The sequence below is a fragment of the Lygodium microphyllum genome, chromosome 3 (assembly GCF_053477565.2).
Source record: "Lygodium microphyllum isolate KBCC chromosome 3, Lygodium_microphyllum_v1.1.10, whole genome shotgun sequence".
Taxonomy (NCBI): domain Eukaryota; kingdom Viridiplantae; phylum Streptophyta; class Polypodiopsida; order Schizaeales; family Lygodiaceae; genus Lygodium; species Lygodium microphyllum.
Window position 1 is genome coordinate 25,961,908 of NC_141137.1, and position 20,423 is coordinate 25,982,330.

The window sequence follows — 20,423 nt, forward strand, 5'->3', positions numbered from 1 at the left end:
GGGGCATAGAAGCGGCTAACTACTGGCAGAATAAATTTTTTGAAGTCCCACACACTGTACAGGGCTACAAAAGCTAACCCCTGTGGAGGAGGCGAGTATGCGACATCAGCATGCTCGCTTGGATGGCGTTTTGTAACACCCTGCCATTCGAGCGGAACAACCCTACCTACATGGCATACCCTCGAAGGGTAGGGGTGGATTTTGATGCCACCCTCCACGGGCGATACGACTTCCCTATTATTTATAACTCCACTGTAGTATCCTTCGAGCATGCCCTTCTCTTTATCACCGAAAGCCTCGATGAGTCTATGACGCGCTTTCTTGTGGATTTCTCCTCATGTCCTAACCCCACTTTTGTAACAACCTGTAATTATCTTAGGTTACTTAGGCTACTCCTTAAGCAGGACCCAACTCCACAAGAGCGCGGCCTACCTCCCCTATTCTTTGACCCTAACGCTATAGACAACTGCGCCATGGCTCGTCTTATGATGAGGGCTAGTCTCCTTTCCTCTTTTTTCCTAGCCCTCCTAGAAGATATGAATGACAGCCAATTCACTAAGTGCAAACACCATTTCCTCTCTACCACTTCTCTTCATGTCCACATGAATCTGAAAGATTACATGCAAAGTCGCCAGTTTTTGAGCAAATCTATCTGACCTCCTTCCCCTCCTCATTCCGATGAAGACAATTAGGCATGGTTATCATTTCAAAAAAAAAAAAAAAGAGGTGTACCACAGTCACTCCACCTAGGGTTTTCCCTAGCCCCCTCCCCACTTCACACTTAGGGCACATCAAGGGCAGGACTTTCAAACCTGTCACCCTAAGACTTGCACCGCACCTCCAACGACACACAAAGTGGGTCCTCAACTGTGGAACATTACCAAGGGCTTGCCCAAGGTTAGACCCATCTCGCAGTTCCACTGCCACGGGCACCACGCGCTACACGGACAGGCAGACACACCCCTTAGGGAGGGCACAACTTTTCTTGCAAGTTATGTTCGAGTTTCGAGAACTGGCTACTCCGAAGAAGAGAATCACCCACGGCATCCTTTAATGACCAAAACTTTTCCATGTGTCGGTGTTCAGCCATCTGCCTCTGCTGATGGATACCATGATTGAACCAAGTCAAGATAGATCTGCAACCATTGGCATAGATCTTGGAAACTCATCTTCCAAAGATGCATGCCCAACGCCTCAAGATCTACGGATCGCTTATTGATTCCACAAACCTGAAGAATTTCAATGCAGAGTTGAAGATCTTCAACGCAGTACTGAAGACCTTCAACTCAAAGACAAAGATCTTCAAATCCAAGACACAGATTTTCAATGTGAAGACAAACCAGACCTTTGTCAAGACAAAGTTCAGGGAGGCTCCTCCAGGATAAATCCCTCCAATACCATCCTCCTAAGGGATTTCTTATTGCTTCAAGCATTTCTAATGCTCAAAGGACGACCGGCTACACAACGGATGCCACAACTGTGTGAAAGATGCCGCGCATCTTCATGGAGCCTAAAGCATGCCGGAATCTCTCCTGGTCATCATCATTAAACTCCATCACCTCTCATTCACACAACCACCTTGGAAGCGGTGTCATCCACCTACCAGTTCCGCTTAGTAGCAGACCTAACTAGCCACTACTTCCCACCGCAGTGCCATGGGACTGGCACTTGGCTAGGAGGGGGATAATGTTACCATATTTTCCGCAGCACAGAGGAGCGAAAAACGGAAAAAGGGAAATAGCAAAAAATGAGCAGGATAAAAGCAAAAAAGGCGCCTTGACTAGTAACTAGACCCTGAAAATTTTAAATGTTCGGGCACGACCCTTAGAAAGTCTCAATGTCGCCCCGAGACAACAAAAGAGTAAAAGGCGCACCATTAAATATGGAAGCGCTCCCGAATCCTTGTAAAAGAGCGCCAGGCTCGCTCCTATGCAAAGTGTACACATCAGTTGGGAATCGGATAAATTAGAATGGTGGGAAATGGGAAAAAGGGCCTAGGCTATGGCATGCCATGTAAAAAAGGAAAAAAGGGGATGACCGCCCAAAAGGGGATTTAGGGTTTTGTATATAAAGTTGAAAAGTGAATGAGAAGCTCATTCTTTGGTGTGTGGAAAAAAGAGTCTTCTTCTTCCTCTCTTCTTCTCTCCTTCTTGCTTGTGTGCTCTTGAGAGAGGGAGTGTGAGAGTGTGAGGGAGTGAGTGTGTGTGGGAGTGAGGGATCAAGAGGGTGAAGCTCTTCACCATCTCCTCTTCTCTTCTTCTCTTCTCTTCTCTTCTCTTGTGCACGAGGCTATGGAGGATGGAGCTTGGAGATGGAGGAGGCTTGAGGATGCTTGAGCTAGCATCAAGAATCATGGAGCTACCGGAGTGCAAGAGAGAGGAGGGTACTTGATCAAGCATCAAGGTAAGCTCACTACAGTCGTAGGATCGACGGCGCGTTGGCTAGGTGAGAGATAGCCATTAGAGCTCGCTTGGAACGCTTGAAACGATAAGCGGTCCGTGGGTCTTGGCAGTTAAGCGAAAGCTCCCACAACAATGAAGCACATTTTCATGTCACTTGTAATATCATCTCCACTGTCATGGTCATAGCCACCCCCAAAAACAGAGTGATAGCCTCGTCGATGAGGTGGTAGAACAAAAAACATGTTTCACAAGTATAAGTGCAAAGATGAAGGCGTTTCTTTTTACTATAAAAATCTTAAACTAAGATTTTTACATTAGTCACTAAGGCTAGGTCACATATCACCTATATCCCATGTTGATAATCCCTCCACAGAAATCCTTTATACTTATAAATCATCCCCCATCATCATGGGTGTTCACATAATCATTCTGTGTAGGTACCTTAGTATATGAATCCCTTCCATGATATCTACACATGGCCTTGTATCACTAATATTTCCAAGGCCTCACCTGCCAACCCATGCTTATTTTTGGTGAGGGGGTTCATTGAGTGGTCTAGGGATCCTTGTGGAATTAATGTCTTCCCTAGGCACCACAATTCTTTGCTCATGTAAAGAAAATGGAGTGGATGATGCGGTCTAGCATGCAGCAAAAGCCCTTTGTTGTCTTGACGAGGGTTGTTAGTATATAGCTCAAGGTAGGAGACTCGTCTAGGAGCATGGCACACTACTATATTGTGGCTATATCTCCCACAAATAGAGTATACTCTTTCTCTAGGCTCAAGGAACCCATACAAAAATTGGTTGTCTCCATAGTGGAAGTGTCCCTACTAAGCCTAGATTTGGTGCTTTCAACTATTTGCATTAACTCTTGTCATAAGTTTTCTAGGTGTTATGTTAAGCTAGACTATATTTCATTTTCCTTATCATTTCTTGAGGCCATAATACCCTCCAAAATCTATGCTTTTCCATTGTTCCTCTTTTTCAAAAGGTCACCTACCATTATAGTTTCTTTAAACACACCATTTAGGTCATTACAATCCAAGCTAGAGTCCTCAGTGTAAGAGCTTTGTAAAGCTCTCCATTCATAGTAATCATATGTATATAGACTATAGTTGCAACTTTGGAGTCTACCTTCAATGGAGGAGATTTTCTTGTAGAATCTTTTGATGCTAGTCACATACTCTCTTATAGCCTCATTCACCCTTTGGCTTGTAATAAGCTTGACTATTAGGGTATCTACATACCCAATTGAGAGAATGACTTTAGGAACATGTCTTTGAGTAGGTCTAATTTTTCTTTCTCCGTAGTATTGAATCTCACAACCATGACTTCCCTTCTCCTAAGGCAAGATTTGAAGGCTTGCATCTATTTGTTAGCAATCCAAAGATTTTTAGCCTCAAAGACTTGTTCAAAGTATTCCATTAAACTATAAGAGTCATCATTTGCTCTGTATTTGTCCATTTACCTAATTGGTATGATGATTGTCTCTTCGGTTTTTTCTGGTGTCGATATTCACTGTGTCAACTTAGCAAAAGATTTCTATTTGAGTCCATCATCATTGTGATGAGATGGTTATAATTCTTCATTGCCATGATCTATTAATCATACCATTCCTCGAGCACAAGCATTAGCCCAAAATTTTATATAGTCATCAATTGACATCCTTTGACATGTTCGAATGGCAACAAATTGAAGTGCTCATATGGACATTGTTTATTGGGTATTGGGAGAAGGTTTACAATAATTTCTTGTGTTCAAATCACTCAAATAGTTATTGGAATTCCTTCAAATCAATAATCATGGCTATTATGACTACTTTTTCCCCACTCACTCATAGTGTTTAATTATATTGAATACCCTAAAATCTCTCATGAACAATCCTATTCATAATATCAAAATGCGCACTTTTGGTATCTTTCTTTAGCTCTAGAGTTACTCAAAAAAGAAAAACAAATATAAAATATTGTTTATATAGTGGAAAGATTATCTTTCACAAGTGCATGAGGCTAGTGAAGATCCAAATTTTGGTGTTGTGATACACGCTGAGGAAAACTTTTTTGAGAATGGGAACTATTGTATATTTATCGCTATAGATTTTCAATGTGCACAAAAATGTGTCTTCGGTAAATAGGGTCAAGTGTAGTATAGCTAACTTGAATGCCCAACAATCTAATCTAGTATCTCTTCATTCTTAGAAGTACTCTGCAAATATTTTTTAAGTCTATCTTCCTCTTAAATCTCTCATTTGCAAGGGGATTTGTCCCTTCCTATTTTTCTTTTTCCTCTTCATGTGAATATCCAATATTTCATAGGCCTTCTACTTAGAGATTCTTATTGTCATTTTCATAATTCTCTATCTTGTCTTCTCCAAATTGATTGTAGGCTTGCAAAAATCATTGCTTTAGAAGAAATAAGATCAATAGAAACTATTAACTATTTTTGTTGGAAGCCACTACCTTAACATTACACATTGATACTATTCATGGATACTCAATTCTCTCTCCTCATATATGTGTGTGCATACATGTGTGTGTCTCCCCACCTAAACAATGGGATGAGGATGACCGTATATGTATGATTCTATTATAAATCTCACAATAAAGGAGCTTTCAAGAAAGGAAGTGTTCAAAAGAGAAAAGGATTCTTTAGGGCAAGCAAGCAAAGCAATGATTCTTAAGTTCCAAGCAAGGTTATACCTCAAGGCAAAGAATCGTAGGCCCAAGAAAAGATAGAGATCAAGGTGAAGGATTCAAAATATGCAATTAAGTGTACTCAAGCACGAAAGGAACCTATCAACACTCAAGGGAAAACCAATAATCTCTCATGGAGAGAATTGGGAAAATGAAAAGTATGAACCCCTTATGCAGTTTGTGTTGTACTCAACGGGAATTTACAAAGCATATACTTTGGACATGTAGGGAAGTGAGGTTGGTATGGAGGAAGCTAAAAGAATGGTTTGAATCCATGAACCTAAATGAAGTGGTGAAGATGTGGATAGCCTTATTTGGCGATATGGGAAAAATGGATGAGGAGGCCATGAGGATTTGAAATATAGTTAGCTTAGTCCTTTTTAGGCATGTCTAGTCCAATAGGAATAGAATCCTAATGGATAAGGAGAGCAAAATAGCTAGTGGTGATGTTTAGAGGATGGCTAAGAGTGATAGCATGGCTATCCTTAGAACCTTAAAGGGGGAAATACATATTTTTAAAGTAGCCTACAAGAATTTTGTCAAATGTGGCTAATGTTGGTCAATGTGTTAAGGCCAAGCCTGCAATTGTATATATCTAATTTCCCTTTATATAATATATATCACACCACATTATTTTTAAAAAAACCAATAATCTCTCAAGGATAAGGCTAAACTAGAGAGGAAGAGCTTTGAAGGGTATAAGAAATGTTCAAAAAGCAACAAAAAATCTTATCAACTGTGCTCCTTTCATAACATTTATGAAGGAAACCTAAGGTATGTAGAGCCTTCATATGATATGAAAAATGAGTGCTCTTGATTGTCTTAAGGAAGCTACAATGGATGTTTCAATTGAATCTCTTAGGATTATTATGCTTATCACAAGGTAACATTGCAGTATGAGATGTATGCACACAACCAGATGATCAGGTAGAAATGTGATAAACTCCATATCATAAACCTCCCCAACTTGTTTCATAGAATACCTAATTGGTTTGTCTTGCATTGTTGCAAAATTTGCCATGTCTATATGTGAGAACCCAATATAAGGTACAACTCCACAACAGGCTATCAATGGCCCAAATGCAAATATGAAATATGCTAGCAACACATAGTTGAAGTCTAATGTATGGTCTTAGTTTTGGAGTGCATATAGACTGGCTACTTCATGCGGAGTCATCTTCTATGAAATGTGACATCTTTGATTATTGTATCACCTTCTTCGACCCAATTCCTTGCCCAATAAATCTAACCAATAAGGTCCTACTCCAACCAAAAGCTACTTGAAAGCTAACTAACCTCTCCAAGTGTCTAAACAAATTATCACCCCAACTTTTGATGAAAAAAATGTTTTCCATTGACTTAACTACAAAATACTCTCCATTAATAATATGACTAAGAAAGATATTTCATACCAACACCACGCCTACAAATTTTCTCATCACTGGACATTTGACCTTGACAATAAGGTCACTTTGTAAATGTAAAGCCTCGAAAGTCCTCAATGAATGCCATAATTATATACATTTTCTAGGTCATCTTACTAACAAGCTAACCTTCCAACACAATTTTTAGATAGTATCATGTTCCTAGATATTCCTTAAGAGCATATGCTGAGAGATTGTAAGCCCTTCTAGAGTAAGGAGAAATCTCACCTCAACTATGAGTATATTGAGGCAACAAAGCAAGTGTCTTCAAGGTGCATGCCTTGCATGTTGGCTTTTGTAAACAATCTACTTCACAATATAGCATAAACTAAAACTTCCAATTTTGTGGATAAGCAATGCTTTCTAAACTACCTCATTTTACAAATAGACAAGCCTAATTCAAAAAGGAAGTAAAACTAAGCCCCAAAAATTTTGGATATCCAACTTGATTTAGACTACTATTCATGCAATGACATCTTCCAATGACAAATTTAAATGACAAGCATGGGGGTCTTCACACAAGCCCTTGATGTTTGAAACTTATATTGGTGAGCTCTAACCAACTCAATGAGAAACCTCCAAAAGTAACCATTCTTCTTAACCTTAAAAGGATACTACAACTAGCTACAATTTATTGCAACCCTATTATAGCCTCTCAACACAACCAATTGGATAAGTTCTCTATGAGTTTGAAAAGCATTGACAATGTTCAATGTGAAGACACTACTTTTCGTGGGCTTCTTTTCTCCCTTGCATTAAGTTTCAATGTGTTGAGAAACTTCTTTCAATACATGCTATGGTAATCATGAAGTACATGTGAAAGCCTCCTAAATTAAACACTCCCACTTAAGACCCTCAGTTTAATGCATCTTTATCTATCAATGTAAACGATGACACCATCCACATAAAATCTTATCTACTTTCAAAGAGCTAAGAGTTCTCTCACATCACATGCTATTAACCTTTCTATATCCAACATACAAAAGACACAATCATGCAAGCCGACAAGATTGAATAGCATCAAAAAATACTCTCAAAGCAACGCCCAAAGGTTGTGCAAATTGACTAATAAGATTTGCATTTAGGTCATTTTGATGGCAGCCTATAAGATGCGATATGAAAGGTGATGAATTAATAACCCCCAAAGTACTAAGCTACATTGCATTTGGTGGGCATAGAAGAATATTTATGAATGCAAATAATGCCTCCTCAAGGCTAAGTTTGACATTTAATATAGTGGCTTAGAGGCATGGAAACAGCATTGTGCAATTCCCTTCTTTCAAAACAAGTCGAGATGGGACTTTAAGCTAACCCTTCCTACTTAAATCAAGACTCCAAAACAGTAGCACCACACTCGCAACCAAATGCTCTCAAGAATGAGACATTTAGAACGAAGGCTAATGTAGCCTCGCTAGAATTGCGTTGCTATCCAAATCATAAAAACTTCAAACCATCGGTGGTTAACTAACTAGATCTATTACTCCTACCATACATCAAAAGAGTATAAATGCAAGCTTATTCCGCCATGGCATAAACCAAAACCATAATGAATTTAGCCATGAAGCTATCACAGTTTCGCAAAGAAACCATTGTCCTATTCACTTACTTCGACACTTTAAACACACTTGCAAGCAGCTAATAGATGCTATGATCATTACAAATTCATTGACACCTTGCAATTGGACCCCTTCAGAACGACAAAACAACACCCATCAAGACATCAAATCACCTGATATGTTGACCCACGTGTTCAAACTCTATTGCAGATAGCCTCACCTATTTTAGATAACTCATTAACACAGACGACTAATAAACAATGCCCATGAGAACTCTAAATGTTTTTTATTTCTATTTCAAATAGCTTGACCTCATTGAGGAGGGTCATTGAACTTATATTAAAAAGAACTGTACATAAATGTCAATAACCATCAAAGTTACTACTAGCCTCACCTAACATGTGTTGTCTTTTTGTCCCAAAGGTGATGGCCCAGTGGTTAAATACTTGGACTCGTAATCACACGGTTGTGGATTCAAGTCTTGTAGAGTGCATCACTTGGTTGGACGCCTTGTTCACATGGTGTGTTCATGAAAGTCCAAGCTCTTACCCACTCGAACACTTGGTTGGTCCTCGTCCTTGCAATGTGATCAAGCTCCACTGTTCATTCAGCTTGCAAGCTATCCTATCTGCCCATAGGAAAATGCCAGTGTGGCTCTTGCATCTCTCTCTCTGCTAGTATTTGGAGGGGAGGAACCTCCCCTTGTCAGCATTTGGGTATGCTTGTCTTATATCAGAAAACACATCTGTCGTCTTTTTTATCTATTCAAGCTTAGGAGACATGCTTACATTTGTTTGCCAAAATGGTCCTAAACTCGTGACCACCACATGCAATTGCTGTGCCAGTTGACTACATTCAAGAAGGCAAACCAGTCGCAAAAAACTGACGTTTAAGTCTAATCCTTAGTCAAATTATCTTTCTTAGCTCTTTTTGTGCCTAGTCAATGACCGGCACACATTAAATTCACTTCCTTATGCAGGAAGAAGGCAATTCAGACAATTGCAACTGTCCCTCCATAGCTGTAGCTTCCAAACAGTAATAAAATATCCTGAATAACTAACTTGACTGACTCTCTCTATTTCACAATCTGTTTAAGCAAGTACTAGAGCATTCTCTCAATGAACAATCTGCATTTGCTGTCAGGCCATCCTGTGCATGTCTCCATTCTAAGCTCTTTATCATACAAGTGCTCTGCACCACTGAATTGAACTTTGACATTAAAGAAGGGCTATTGAGATCATTGCTTGATTTGAGATGGTAAAATGTGGGCTATCAACCAGTGACGACAAGTCACAAGCAGCGTAGGCCACAGGGGGTCTTAAAACTGCACTTAAATAAAGAGACGTCAGTGTCTACAAATGGAGCTAAGCTTCCAATTCATGTTTAAAGAGAGGAGCTAGTCTACTATTTTCCCTATGAATACAGGAGCAGGTCATCCTCACAGAGAAAAAAGCCTATTGTTTCCTCCTACTGGAGAAATATTTCCTTATGGAGAAAAAGAAAGATTACTGTTTCCTTAAATCCAAGGCCAGGGCACTCAAAAAAAATCGAGTGGAAACAATGTGGGACTCAAGTTTTGACCTGGACTTGCCCAGGGACATCCCCCCTACATGCACATTCATGCAGTGCACAGATTCAAGAACCTCTCTCCAGTCAAATCATGTGGTACATGCGAGAAAATTGACAAAGCCAAAAAACATTAAAAGCATTGCCAGATTCAAGCTCACACTGAAAACATGACATAAAACCATGCTCACAAGTCTTAAACTTAAAAACCCTGTAATGGAGTTCTTTTTTCAAAGACATCCTGTAGTTGATTAATTAAGGCCAAATTTCAAAACAAAATCATTCTAAGCAATGAGAAGACCTTACAAACTACTATTGAACTCCATACAAAAAAGCACACAAGACCTGGGATCAGAAAAAAATATCCCGTGCTCTCTTCGCAAGAAGAGAAAAATTTCGGAGCGTCAGCACAACATGCAAACTGTGGCCCCTCTACTCACGATAGCATTACTGTTGCAATCAAGAATGTAGAGTAAGACACCATGTACAAGCCGTTTTTAAAGGCAGCGTTTAGATACCAGAAGGGGTAGACCATTTGTTTCTGGTATTTGGCTAGTTTTACCAAAGATAATTTGCATGGCTGCTTTAGCGCTACAAATAAAGACCTGACCCCAAAAGCCTTATGATGGCTGATTATTACATCGCAATAAAAACCTGTAACAATGCTCTACTGCTTGCTCCCCTACATTCCTAATAATTCATTTCCCTGTCATACCTGATACCACCTGTAAATGTTGGAAGAGTTAATGTAAACACAAAATTCGGAAGCTGGTTTGCCAGCATTGGAAAAAGAAGCAAACCTACATCTGTTATCTTGGGCTGGTCAACAGGTTCAGCACTTGAAAGAGCGTTCCGTATTGGTGGAACCACTAGGGGAAGTGTGACTCCTGCACACACATTAGCCACGAGTGCAATAAAATCACATTGTAAGTTTAGACAGTAAACTCACGTGCACTACAAGAATCTGGCATTATACAAAAATGAAAACATAAGAAAATATATCACAAGCAGTTGACAATAACCTAAGTGTTTAACAGCAATCAGAATCAAATTGGCAACAAGCCATCAAATACATCTCCTTTTACGGCTTCCTCAGAAAAAGACTGATTGAGCAGTAAGAGATGCTGAGGTGTTACCAACCTGGGAAACTAATCCATACACCTCTAGAAAGGTTTGCAACCTTGATCTAGTCAAACCGCTTTTACCATTTAAATTAACTTGCTTCCTTTCCATGCTTTCTAATTTCAAATTTCCAAGCTCCCTAACAAAAACATCAGTTTCAACTTTCCTTGTTCTCTGATCTCTCAACTCGCTCTCATCCCTCTTTCCCCAAATCAAGTAAAATTCCATTTCCTATTTGAAATAGATCTCCAAAGTTTTCATCATGCCTTGCACTCCAAGCAAGTGAACATACAAAGGAGGAAGAAAGTCTTATATAAGTCTTTCTTTGATAACAGAGAGAAGAGAACTATAGTAAAAGGTACAAGGCTAATATTTATATCAGCCAATATGCACAACTACCAGCTTAAACTTTATTTAATGCACCTAAAATGTGTTGGTAAATTTGAAACAAACTTAAGCACACTTATGAGTAGTTATATCAAGCGTGTTTACATATAATTTATCCACATCAACGAACATTAAAAATGAATGCAATTCCTATGAGAAGGTCTTGCCAAAATAAGATATTGTCTATTTGCAACTGAAATGCGAGAGAAAATATCTTAATCCTTGATTAATGTATAGACCTTTTAAAAAGGTGCTGTTACAAAAAGTGTATATTTATTATAGTATATCGGCAATTTATTTCTAAACTAATTTCCCCTATTGCTTAAACATCCTAGGCTCCCTTGACATGAAGATTAGGATGCAAGAACATTGCATGGTTTTCTTTTTTGGTATCAAATAAGATAGGAAGATGGTCTATCTGACCAAAGGAAATTAGGCTTTCAAATCATAGCATGGCATCCCTTGTGGCTTCACTCTTGTCCGTCCAATTGGAGAATAAGATGTAGCTCATGCGGATGCCAATCGTGCAAAAGAAGTCATTCTCATGGGTATCCAAATTCATGGCCAGGTGGAATTTTCTTGATGGATGGAAATGCAACTAGGCAAGTGGGTCCGATAGGTGGGGCAGGCAGTAACACGTCTGAGAGGAGGCATGGATCAGCCTGGACTGATGGCAATCTGATTTGTGGTGAGGCTCAGTTCATGGTCTGAGCATTTGCTGGAGGCTGATCAGAAAATTATCCACAATGGAACATGGACTACTGTCTACAAAACCACACCCAACAGATTCTTGTATTTTTTCACATGTACTGCCAAAAATATGAATGTGCACATGGCTTGGACAGCCAGAACATTATCTTGTAAACTTGAGAATGAATAATGCACAAAATACTACCGCCTAGAAGGACAGTTACACAAGGGGAAAACCGGTCTCTTTGACATGCAATGAATGTAGGTGGCGCCTATCAATAAATAGATTGGCTAATTGGTATCTAAGTCGAAGACATTTCAAAGTTGCTACAAATACTTTTAGCAATTAATACCTTGACATACACACACTCACAGTGAACAGTGAACAAGAAGAGAAGAGAGTGTTGGAATGTCCCATCCACTATGTGAGAATGATAGAATGTAAAGTGCAATTCCTAAGGTACTATAGTACCACACCCAGGGTGTGTGTTCCCACAAGGGAAAACCCTTCTCCAACTAGAAGGTAAAAAGTTCATGTGGATAAGGGAGCATTCACACCAAAACAACAAAGGAACACAACAAGTGTAACAAACCCCCCTAGAGGGAAAAATGTGAAACTATACAGGGAATAGCAGATCAATCCCCAAATGAAAGTAAGCCTAATGCCTAGAGGAAGGCCTCAAACTTTTCTATCAAAAAAGCTTTAGTAAATACATTTGCCAAATTGTTCTCTGTAGGGACATAAACCAAGTCAATCTAAAACCAGTCTTCCTTATCAAATAGAGTGGTAGACAACCTAATTTAACACAATTTACAATAAATGATAGAATTCACAAATCTGAAATTTTACCAAATAGCCTTGGACAGCAAACACCCGATTGACCCCAACAACTAGAGCCTCTTGTGGTATTTCTTGTTGGCCCAAGTGTAAACTAATTGCGTGATTAATTGATAGAGAATGAAAAATAATGCGAGAATTAATCGATGCACAATAACTCAATCACAAAATGAGAGGCGATGTATTAATGAATAAGAGAGAATACAATGCTCGAGGCGATCACAATGAATAATGCCACACTTCTGAAAGTGTGCAATGGAAGAAGGTGTTGAGCTAAAAATGCATTAGCTCCACTTAAACAACCCCAAAACGCTTAATTAAGGAAGAAACCTTGTTTATTTTAAAAAAATACATTCTTAAAGAGTGTCTGTATCCTATAAGCACAAACCCACTTGGGAAGACCCAAATTTTATATCAATAGGTATGCTGCCCTCCATTCAGCCTTAATCTCGTTTTTCCAAATTTCAGGTATTTCAACCATAGTAACATGGGACGAGGAACGGGTACGGGGATGGGGAACAAGAACGGGGTTGGGTAAAGGACTGTCCCGAGGACGGGGGAAAAAACAGCAATTAAAAAGTTGTTTTTTTTTAGTATTTTAAAATCGCACTTAATCTACTCTAAGAGGGGAACATTTGAAGGACACATTTGCACCAAATAGAAGAAAATAGAGCATCATATTAGGAAATCCAAAAGACTCGTGACCACTCGTCACTCAAGAGTCAAGAGCCAAGGCTCAAACTACAATGACAAATGTACATAGAAGATGGGAGGAGAGTGTAAATACTAAAGCCAAAAATAAATACAAAATGTCAAAATGCCACATGACATAATGGCAAACGCTAAGTATGAGGGTAAATAGTAAGACTCGAGAGTCTAGAGTGCTCTAGAGAGTCGAGACTCAGTAGTGGGTCGGACAGTGGGATGAAGCGGAATCTCCACAGACTCTGTGAAATCCTCGACAACCTGTGGCTCCTCCTCACCTATGCCCTCAAGGTCCTCCAAAATCTCAGCTATGTGAAGTGGGTCAACCTCTAGATCCTGTTGTGCCTACTCCCATTCGGTGAATGAATCTGCTTTCTTCACCATGCCTTTGCAAAGCATTCGTAGGTTGGAACTCACAAAGACCAAATCATTGGCACAATGCACTCCAAGGCGGTTCCTCTTCTTAGAGGCAATGTGGCTATACACTAACCAAAGTTGCTCCAAGCAACTGGAGCTACAACACTGTGACAGAATGCGGATGGCAAATCGCTGCAACTCTAGACCATCTGCACCTTAATCCTCCCACCAAAGTGCTAAGCCGATCTTGAAGCGATCCGTCTGTGCATCTGGCAATCCATAACTACCCCTCTTCTCACGATACAATTGCAATTGATCTCTAATTTTGCGCCTGATACCTGTGTTTGGCACTAGACGATCCAAGATAATCCTGAAGCCATTGCTAACCTCTCTGTCATTTTCCTGCTTGCAACCTTGAAATTCGGGATCCACCATGTAGGCTACTGCATGGAGAGGGGAGTAGTAGGCATCCCACCTTGTCACACACATGGATTTGATCTCATCGTAGTCCTCATCAGGAACATAAACCTTGAGGTGCTCTATCATCCGATCCATGACCTCATATACCTTGCCGATGCATGGCAACATGCCATCGACAACCCTCAAGAGGTCCATGACCGGTTTGATCATGGTGTCAATGCGCTTCACACTTTCCCACCATGCCGTGTCATTTGCTCGTGCTTTGCACTCTTGCCCCCTTGCTGTGGAAGCCTCTGGCATGCTAGAAAACTCATCACTAAGGAAGAGTCCTCGTAATGCCCCACTACATGTGGACAAGCGGCCTAACATGAGAAAGTTGAAAGCAAACCGTGTCTCTGAATATTTGAGCAGAGAGGTTTGACCTCTTGGTGAACTCATGGTGAATCCTCCCATGATTGAGAACAAAGGTGACAATTTTGTTGGCTTCATCCACGACAAGAGCTATCCATGGTAGGGCCCCAATGTCTTTGATGAGATTGTTAAGACAATGGGCGATGCAAAAAGAGACGGTGATGTGAGGATATGTGGCTTGAAGTATGTTTCTTGCTGCTTGATTTGCCGGTTCGCCATCCGCACAAATGGTCACCACATTCTTTGCTCCCATGGTTTCTAAAGTTGTTGCCCACTCCGCAGCAAGCACATTGGCAGACTCCCCGAACCCGAAGGCGTCATGAGGCCCAAGGGAGGGAGAGTAGAGTCTATACTCCAGAGACTTGAGAGGGAGAGAGAGAGGGAGAGAGAGAGAGAGAGAGAGAGAGAGAGCTTGTACAATGTAGAGGGTAGCCTTGAGCCTTGAGCCTTGAGGCCCAGCCCAAGGGAGGAGAGAGTGGAGACTTGAGACTTGAGAGGGAGAGAAAGAGCCTTGAGCACGCCGGCCTTCAACCTTGAGACTTGAGACTTGAGAGGGAGAGAAAGAGCCTTGAGAAGTTGAGACTCTTGGCCTTGAAGTGTGAGTGTAGTTTGAGAGTGGAGCATTATATAGGAAACATTGGCAAGAGCATGGCGGAAATGGCCGTTGGCAGCCAAACAGTCAAATTTTTTTTTTCAAAAATGGCCCAACGGCTCCCAGGGCCGTCCCCAGTTGGCGTCCCTGAGACACATGCGTTCCGGGAACGCGTCCCCGCTTGGCTCAGCAACGTCTCCACTCGGAGACGGAACGTCCATCTGTTCCATAATGTCCCCGCCCGGTCCCGTCCCTGGGACTGCGTCTCCCCGTCCCACGCTGCCGTCCCCTCCGTCCCCTGTTACTATGATTTCAACTTGCTGCCCACACCCCCGACGCAAAGGACATCGTGGTCCAAGTTGGCCATTGCTGTCTACAACAATCTAGCACCTGTTTCCAGCCTACCACACACTCTTCAGAGCTGATTTTAGCATGCTGACTATTGCTGCTGGTTTTTCCTACGTTTTTAGTCCTTCTCTCTCCAGCATTGTCGTCTACATCAGATTCGGCCTTCCTTGGCTACGTTTGTTGGTGCTCGATATCTAGAGGTTATCTTGCTACGATTTGGGATCCGTTCAAAGTACAAGACACTCTCCAGCTCATTACCCTTGCCCTGATCCTTAAGGTTCGAGGTACAGTATTCATTCACTACATAGTGTGTTTGTTACATGAGCATTGTAAATTCAATATATATATCACTTCATTCATTCTCTATGTTCATTGTCTCTGAGTTACCCTAAACCTAATTGTGTTTTTCTATCAGTTTGTGCTTTGACGTATGGTGTTATTTGTGTTTCTATGTTAGGGTATTTCTTCACATGGTATTAGAGCCGAGTTCTCTGAGAGAAACCTAGACCTTGTTCTGAAAGCTCTACACAAGAAGCAAGAACAACAAAGGGGCAAATGACTTCAAACACTACTTCCACACCACTTCTTACACCCGAGCTAAATTCATCGAGAAACAAGTCGAAGTGGGCCTCTCAACTTGCTTCACAAGCTCCTAACATAGCCAAACAAACATTGAACTACCATGGAGTTCCGCGACCTTACGAGATCACTGCAGCTGAGTATGATCTCATTTTGATACATAGAGCCTAGCATCAGATACAAAGTAAGTCTGAATTTCACCCTTTAGATTCGGTGCACCAATCTACTAACCATGCAGGAAGGGCGGAATCTCCACTTAGGACTAGCCATCCGCAAGTGAAAACTAGCATAGAGTACACTCAATTGCCTTCATACTTATTCTCTCCAGTGCCAAGTATGTCTACCATTTTAGATTCTGTTAATGATGATTCCCCTTCTATTGGCATGGATGATTTTCATGATGAAGGATGTATGCAAACAAATTTCTGATTTACGAGTAATGAGAAAGACAGATATTTCTTTATGAACTCAAGACTAGGTAAGCAGTTAAAACAAAAAACTGTGAGTACTCCTTCCCCTTCTTTTCCTTCGAACAATTTTGTTTTCAAAGGTCAAAATGAAGTAGATGCATCTTCATCATCATTATTTCAATTTAATGCATTTAATGGACAAAAGGAATCCACGTTATTTCCCACATCTACACCTATCACAAATCCATTTAATCTTTCTACCATCCCACCCTTTTATTCCACTGCCACATCCTTTCAGCCTCCATTAAGTGCACCATATATTGCCTCTCATGTAGGATCACGTGTGTTTTCATTCACCACGCCAGGAGGTTATTCAAACTTAAGCACAACCGTTAGGACCTCATCTCTTCCTCAGCCGGGTGGTGTTTCACCTTTTCCTCACACACTTTCGGGATCATTGCAGCCTCGGTATTCCCCCCAATCTCTCCAGAGTGTGAATCAATTGGTGCCACAGTTTGCCTCTTACAATCAGGTCACATTGTTTCTTAACAAGTTGCAACGTAAATACTTCAATTTTGTGCAACAAGTGGTTTCTCTACCCAATTTACCCACATTCTATGAATTTGAATGTCAACTATTGCATTATGCATGGCTATTCGATTAGTTTCATATGAATAATCCCTTAGAGGGGACTCTTGTTGCTCATTCTCAGAAGGGGCAGCAAGGGTAAAACAAATCAAACTTCAAATCAAAATCAAAATCAAGCAAGGGAATCACAAGGTAACTCCCAATCTCAACTCAAACCTGAGTGGTAGAATGTACCTAAGAAGAATAGATATTATCAACATTGTCAAAAGTCTGGCCATTTTGACGATGAGTATCGATCAAAGACAAGAGGCACAGCACCAAAACCCAAGCTACATACCTCCGCCCCTCAGTCGGGCAATCCCCATCAGGGGAGACAAGGTGATAGCAAGGGGCAGTGGAAAGGTCGGACTCACATTGCCACCGGTCAACCATCTCAATCGACAACGTTTTGAACTCCAAAGGGCTTGTCTAACTAGTCTACAGAGGCCCACATTATCTCCATAGAGACATACAATGCGAGTCTCATCCACATCTATGAGTTGCCTCCCGACGAGGTTACCGCAAAGGCCCACTCATCACAGTCGAGCACATCAACACCTGTTTGGATAATGGACATCGGAGCTATACCATCATCACCACAGTGAGACACAACCTAATGACCTATACCACGACCCATTTTCTTACCGAGCCGACAGCCAAGAGCTCCGTGTTCCATAGCTTCCAAGCATTAGCCACATTTCAAGAGCCATCGAACAATGAGCATCTTTGGCATTTCCGCCTAGGACATCTTGGCTATGACTCTCTTTATGAGTCGTCTCGCCGTGAGATAGTTGAGGGCCTTCCTTGCCTAAAGCTAGCTTGAGATGTCTGTAGAGCATGTCAGCTCGGGAAGCAGCACCATACCCCATTTCCTCAACAGTCTACACATAGAGCTAAGACACCTCTTAAATTGATTCACATTGATCTTTGTGGATCCACATCCACTCCTACCTTGAACGGCACGTTGTACTTCTTTTTAATAGTGGATGATCATTCGAGATACATGTGGGTGTACTTCCTCAAGCATAAATCCGATGCTTTCACATATTTCTCTGATTGGGTACTGCTAGTTCATAACCAGATAGGTCATCAAGTTGGTAGCATGAGGAGTGAGCGGTGGTGAGTTCATCTCCCACGAGTTTTCCGAGTTTCTACAGCAACATGGCATCTCTCGCCAGCTCACCTCTACCAACTCCCCCTCTCATGATGGAGTCATAGAGCATCGGAACAGGCAATCATGGAAATGGCACGCTCTATGCTATTCGTAGCAAAGCTCCATCAACACCTTTGGGTTGAGGCTGCTAACACTACCATGTACATCCTTAACCGGTGCCCAGCTGTGGCTCTTTCTCAGAAGACCCCATACGAGGCATTCTTTGGCTCTCGGCCTGTCATATCCCACTTCAAAGTCTTCGAGTGTCGTATATACACACACGCCTGATAATAAAATAGAGAAACTTCTTTGGTTAATTCATACTAGACTAGACTTAGCTTACTCTATTAGCATTCTCAATCAATATCTCACAGCACCTAGGATGCCACATTGGATTGCATATCTTTGTGTGTTGCGTTATTTACAGTATACTTATTCTTCTAGCCTCACTTATGGTTCTAGTTTATGTTTGTAGGGGTACACTAATTCTCATTAGGCAAGAGATCCTGACACCCAATGTTGCCATGGCGGCTACCTCTTCACCTTGGGCACAACTCCCATTTCTTGGTCCAACCGTAAGCAAGCGATGGTGGAGGTTTCCATGGCCAAGGCTGAGTATAGGACTCTCTTTGATGGCACCACCGAGGCCATCTACCTGAGGAGCTTACTGTCGACACTTCACTTCTCTCCCACTGTTGTCTATTGCGATAAGCAAAGAATCATTGCCCTTGCGAACAATCCGATCATCAAACCGGCTCTGGATCCACCATATTCATGGCATTGCACATAGCAGTCTCCAAGGCAATTATTCCTAGCTTGCTTACTTGCTTTGCTTGTCTTTTTTCCTTCACGTCTTTGCTATATTTATATCACCCACACCTTAGTCATTTTCCTTTTTCACCGACACCCAATAATGGTATGAATAGTATGCTTGTTTTGTGAAGATCTTGGGTCTGACTATCCCTTATCACTCTCCCATTTGGGATACTGATACTCAATAGGATGAAAACTGATTTGAAACCCTCACTTACTGTTAAATCTATCAAAACTACAAAGCCCTCAAAAAAAAAAAAAAAAAGTACATAGCTAATTCCATCTGCCTTTACAAGACTTGTTAGGCCACTAGGCAGCCGACGTGCACCCTTCGTCCGATACCCTAGCCTCTCTGGGGTGATCACTTGGGCTCCCTTGATAAGATAACCATCACCACTGTGGTCTTAGTAGATCACTGGGTAGCTAATGTGCACCCTTTGTCCGACGCTCTGGTTGCTTTGGGGTGGGATGCCTTGGGGTAAAAGATAAAGAAAAAAAAAAAGAGGAGCGCTTGGCTCGCTACTTCTTGTGGCATCGTTGTTGGGCCTGAGAGGGGGTGTTGAGCTAAAAATGCATTAGCTTTACTTAAACAGCCTCAAACATGCTTAATTAAGGAAAAAACCTTGTTTATTTTTTAAAAATGTGTTCTTAGAGAGTGTTTGTATCCCATAAGCACAAACTCACTTGAGAGGGCCCAAACTTTCTCTCGGACATGGAGGACATCACGGTTCAAGCTGGCCATTGCTGTCTATAACACTTCGGCGCCTGTTTCCAACCTACCATATGCTGTTTGGAGCTAATTTCAACATGCTAATTGCTGCTGCTAGTTTCTCCTACGTTTTTTGACTTTCTCTTTCCTGCAACCTGCGTTTGCTATTTTCTCTCTTCTACAGTCTGTGTTTTTAGTCTTTTTCTCTCCTCACCTACGTTTTTAGTCTTTCTCTATCCTACACTGCCATCTGCATTAAATTCAGTCTTCCTTAGATGCGTTTGCTGGTGTTTGACATCCGAAGAGGTTGCCTTGTTGTGATTCAGGATCCGTTCAAAGTACAGCACACTCGCCAGCTCATTATGCTTGCCTTGATCCTTGAGATACAGGAGTGTGTTTGTTGTATGAGCATTATATATTCAATAGTCATATCACTTCATTCATTCCCTATGTTCATTGTTTCTAAGTTACCCTAACCCTATCAGCCTGTGCTTTGTCATACGGTATTATTTGTGTTTTTGTGTTAGGGCATTTTTTTACAAAAGGAACACAAACATGGAGACAAAGGAACAGAGAGAGACTGCAAGAAAGGAAAGAAAACTATACTAAACAAGAAAAGAAT

At 41.2% G+C, this 20,423-nt stretch overlaps 2 protein-coding genes across 2 annotated transcripts in view; both read right to left on the minus strand.

Moving 5' to 3' along the window:
• Positions 1–9,991: 9,991 nt before the first annotated feature.
• LOC148038166 (fiber) overlaps positions 9,992–20,423 on the minus strand; it is a 54,364-nt gene continuing 43,932 nt past the window's right edge. Inside the window, exons 2-3 of the mRNA XM_087669728.1 lie at positions 10,445–10,527; positions 9,992–10,365 (exon numbers count right to left, since the gene is read on the minus strand). Coding sequence (XP_087525854.1) covers positions 10,339–10,365; positions 10,445–10,527 — 110 coding nt within the window. The 3' untranslated portion in view covers positions 9,992–10,338. The remainder of the gene's footprint in view (positions 10,366–10,444; positions 10,528–20,423) is intronic.
• Positions 10,910–14,790, minus strand: LOC148038167 (uncharacterized). Its single transcript, XM_087669716.1, has one exon. The coding sequence runs from the start codon at positions 14,646–14,648 to the stop codon at positions 13,956–13,958; it is 693 nt and encodes a 230-aa protein (XP_087525842.1). The 5' UTR covers positions 14,649–14,790; the 3' UTR covers positions 10,910–13,955.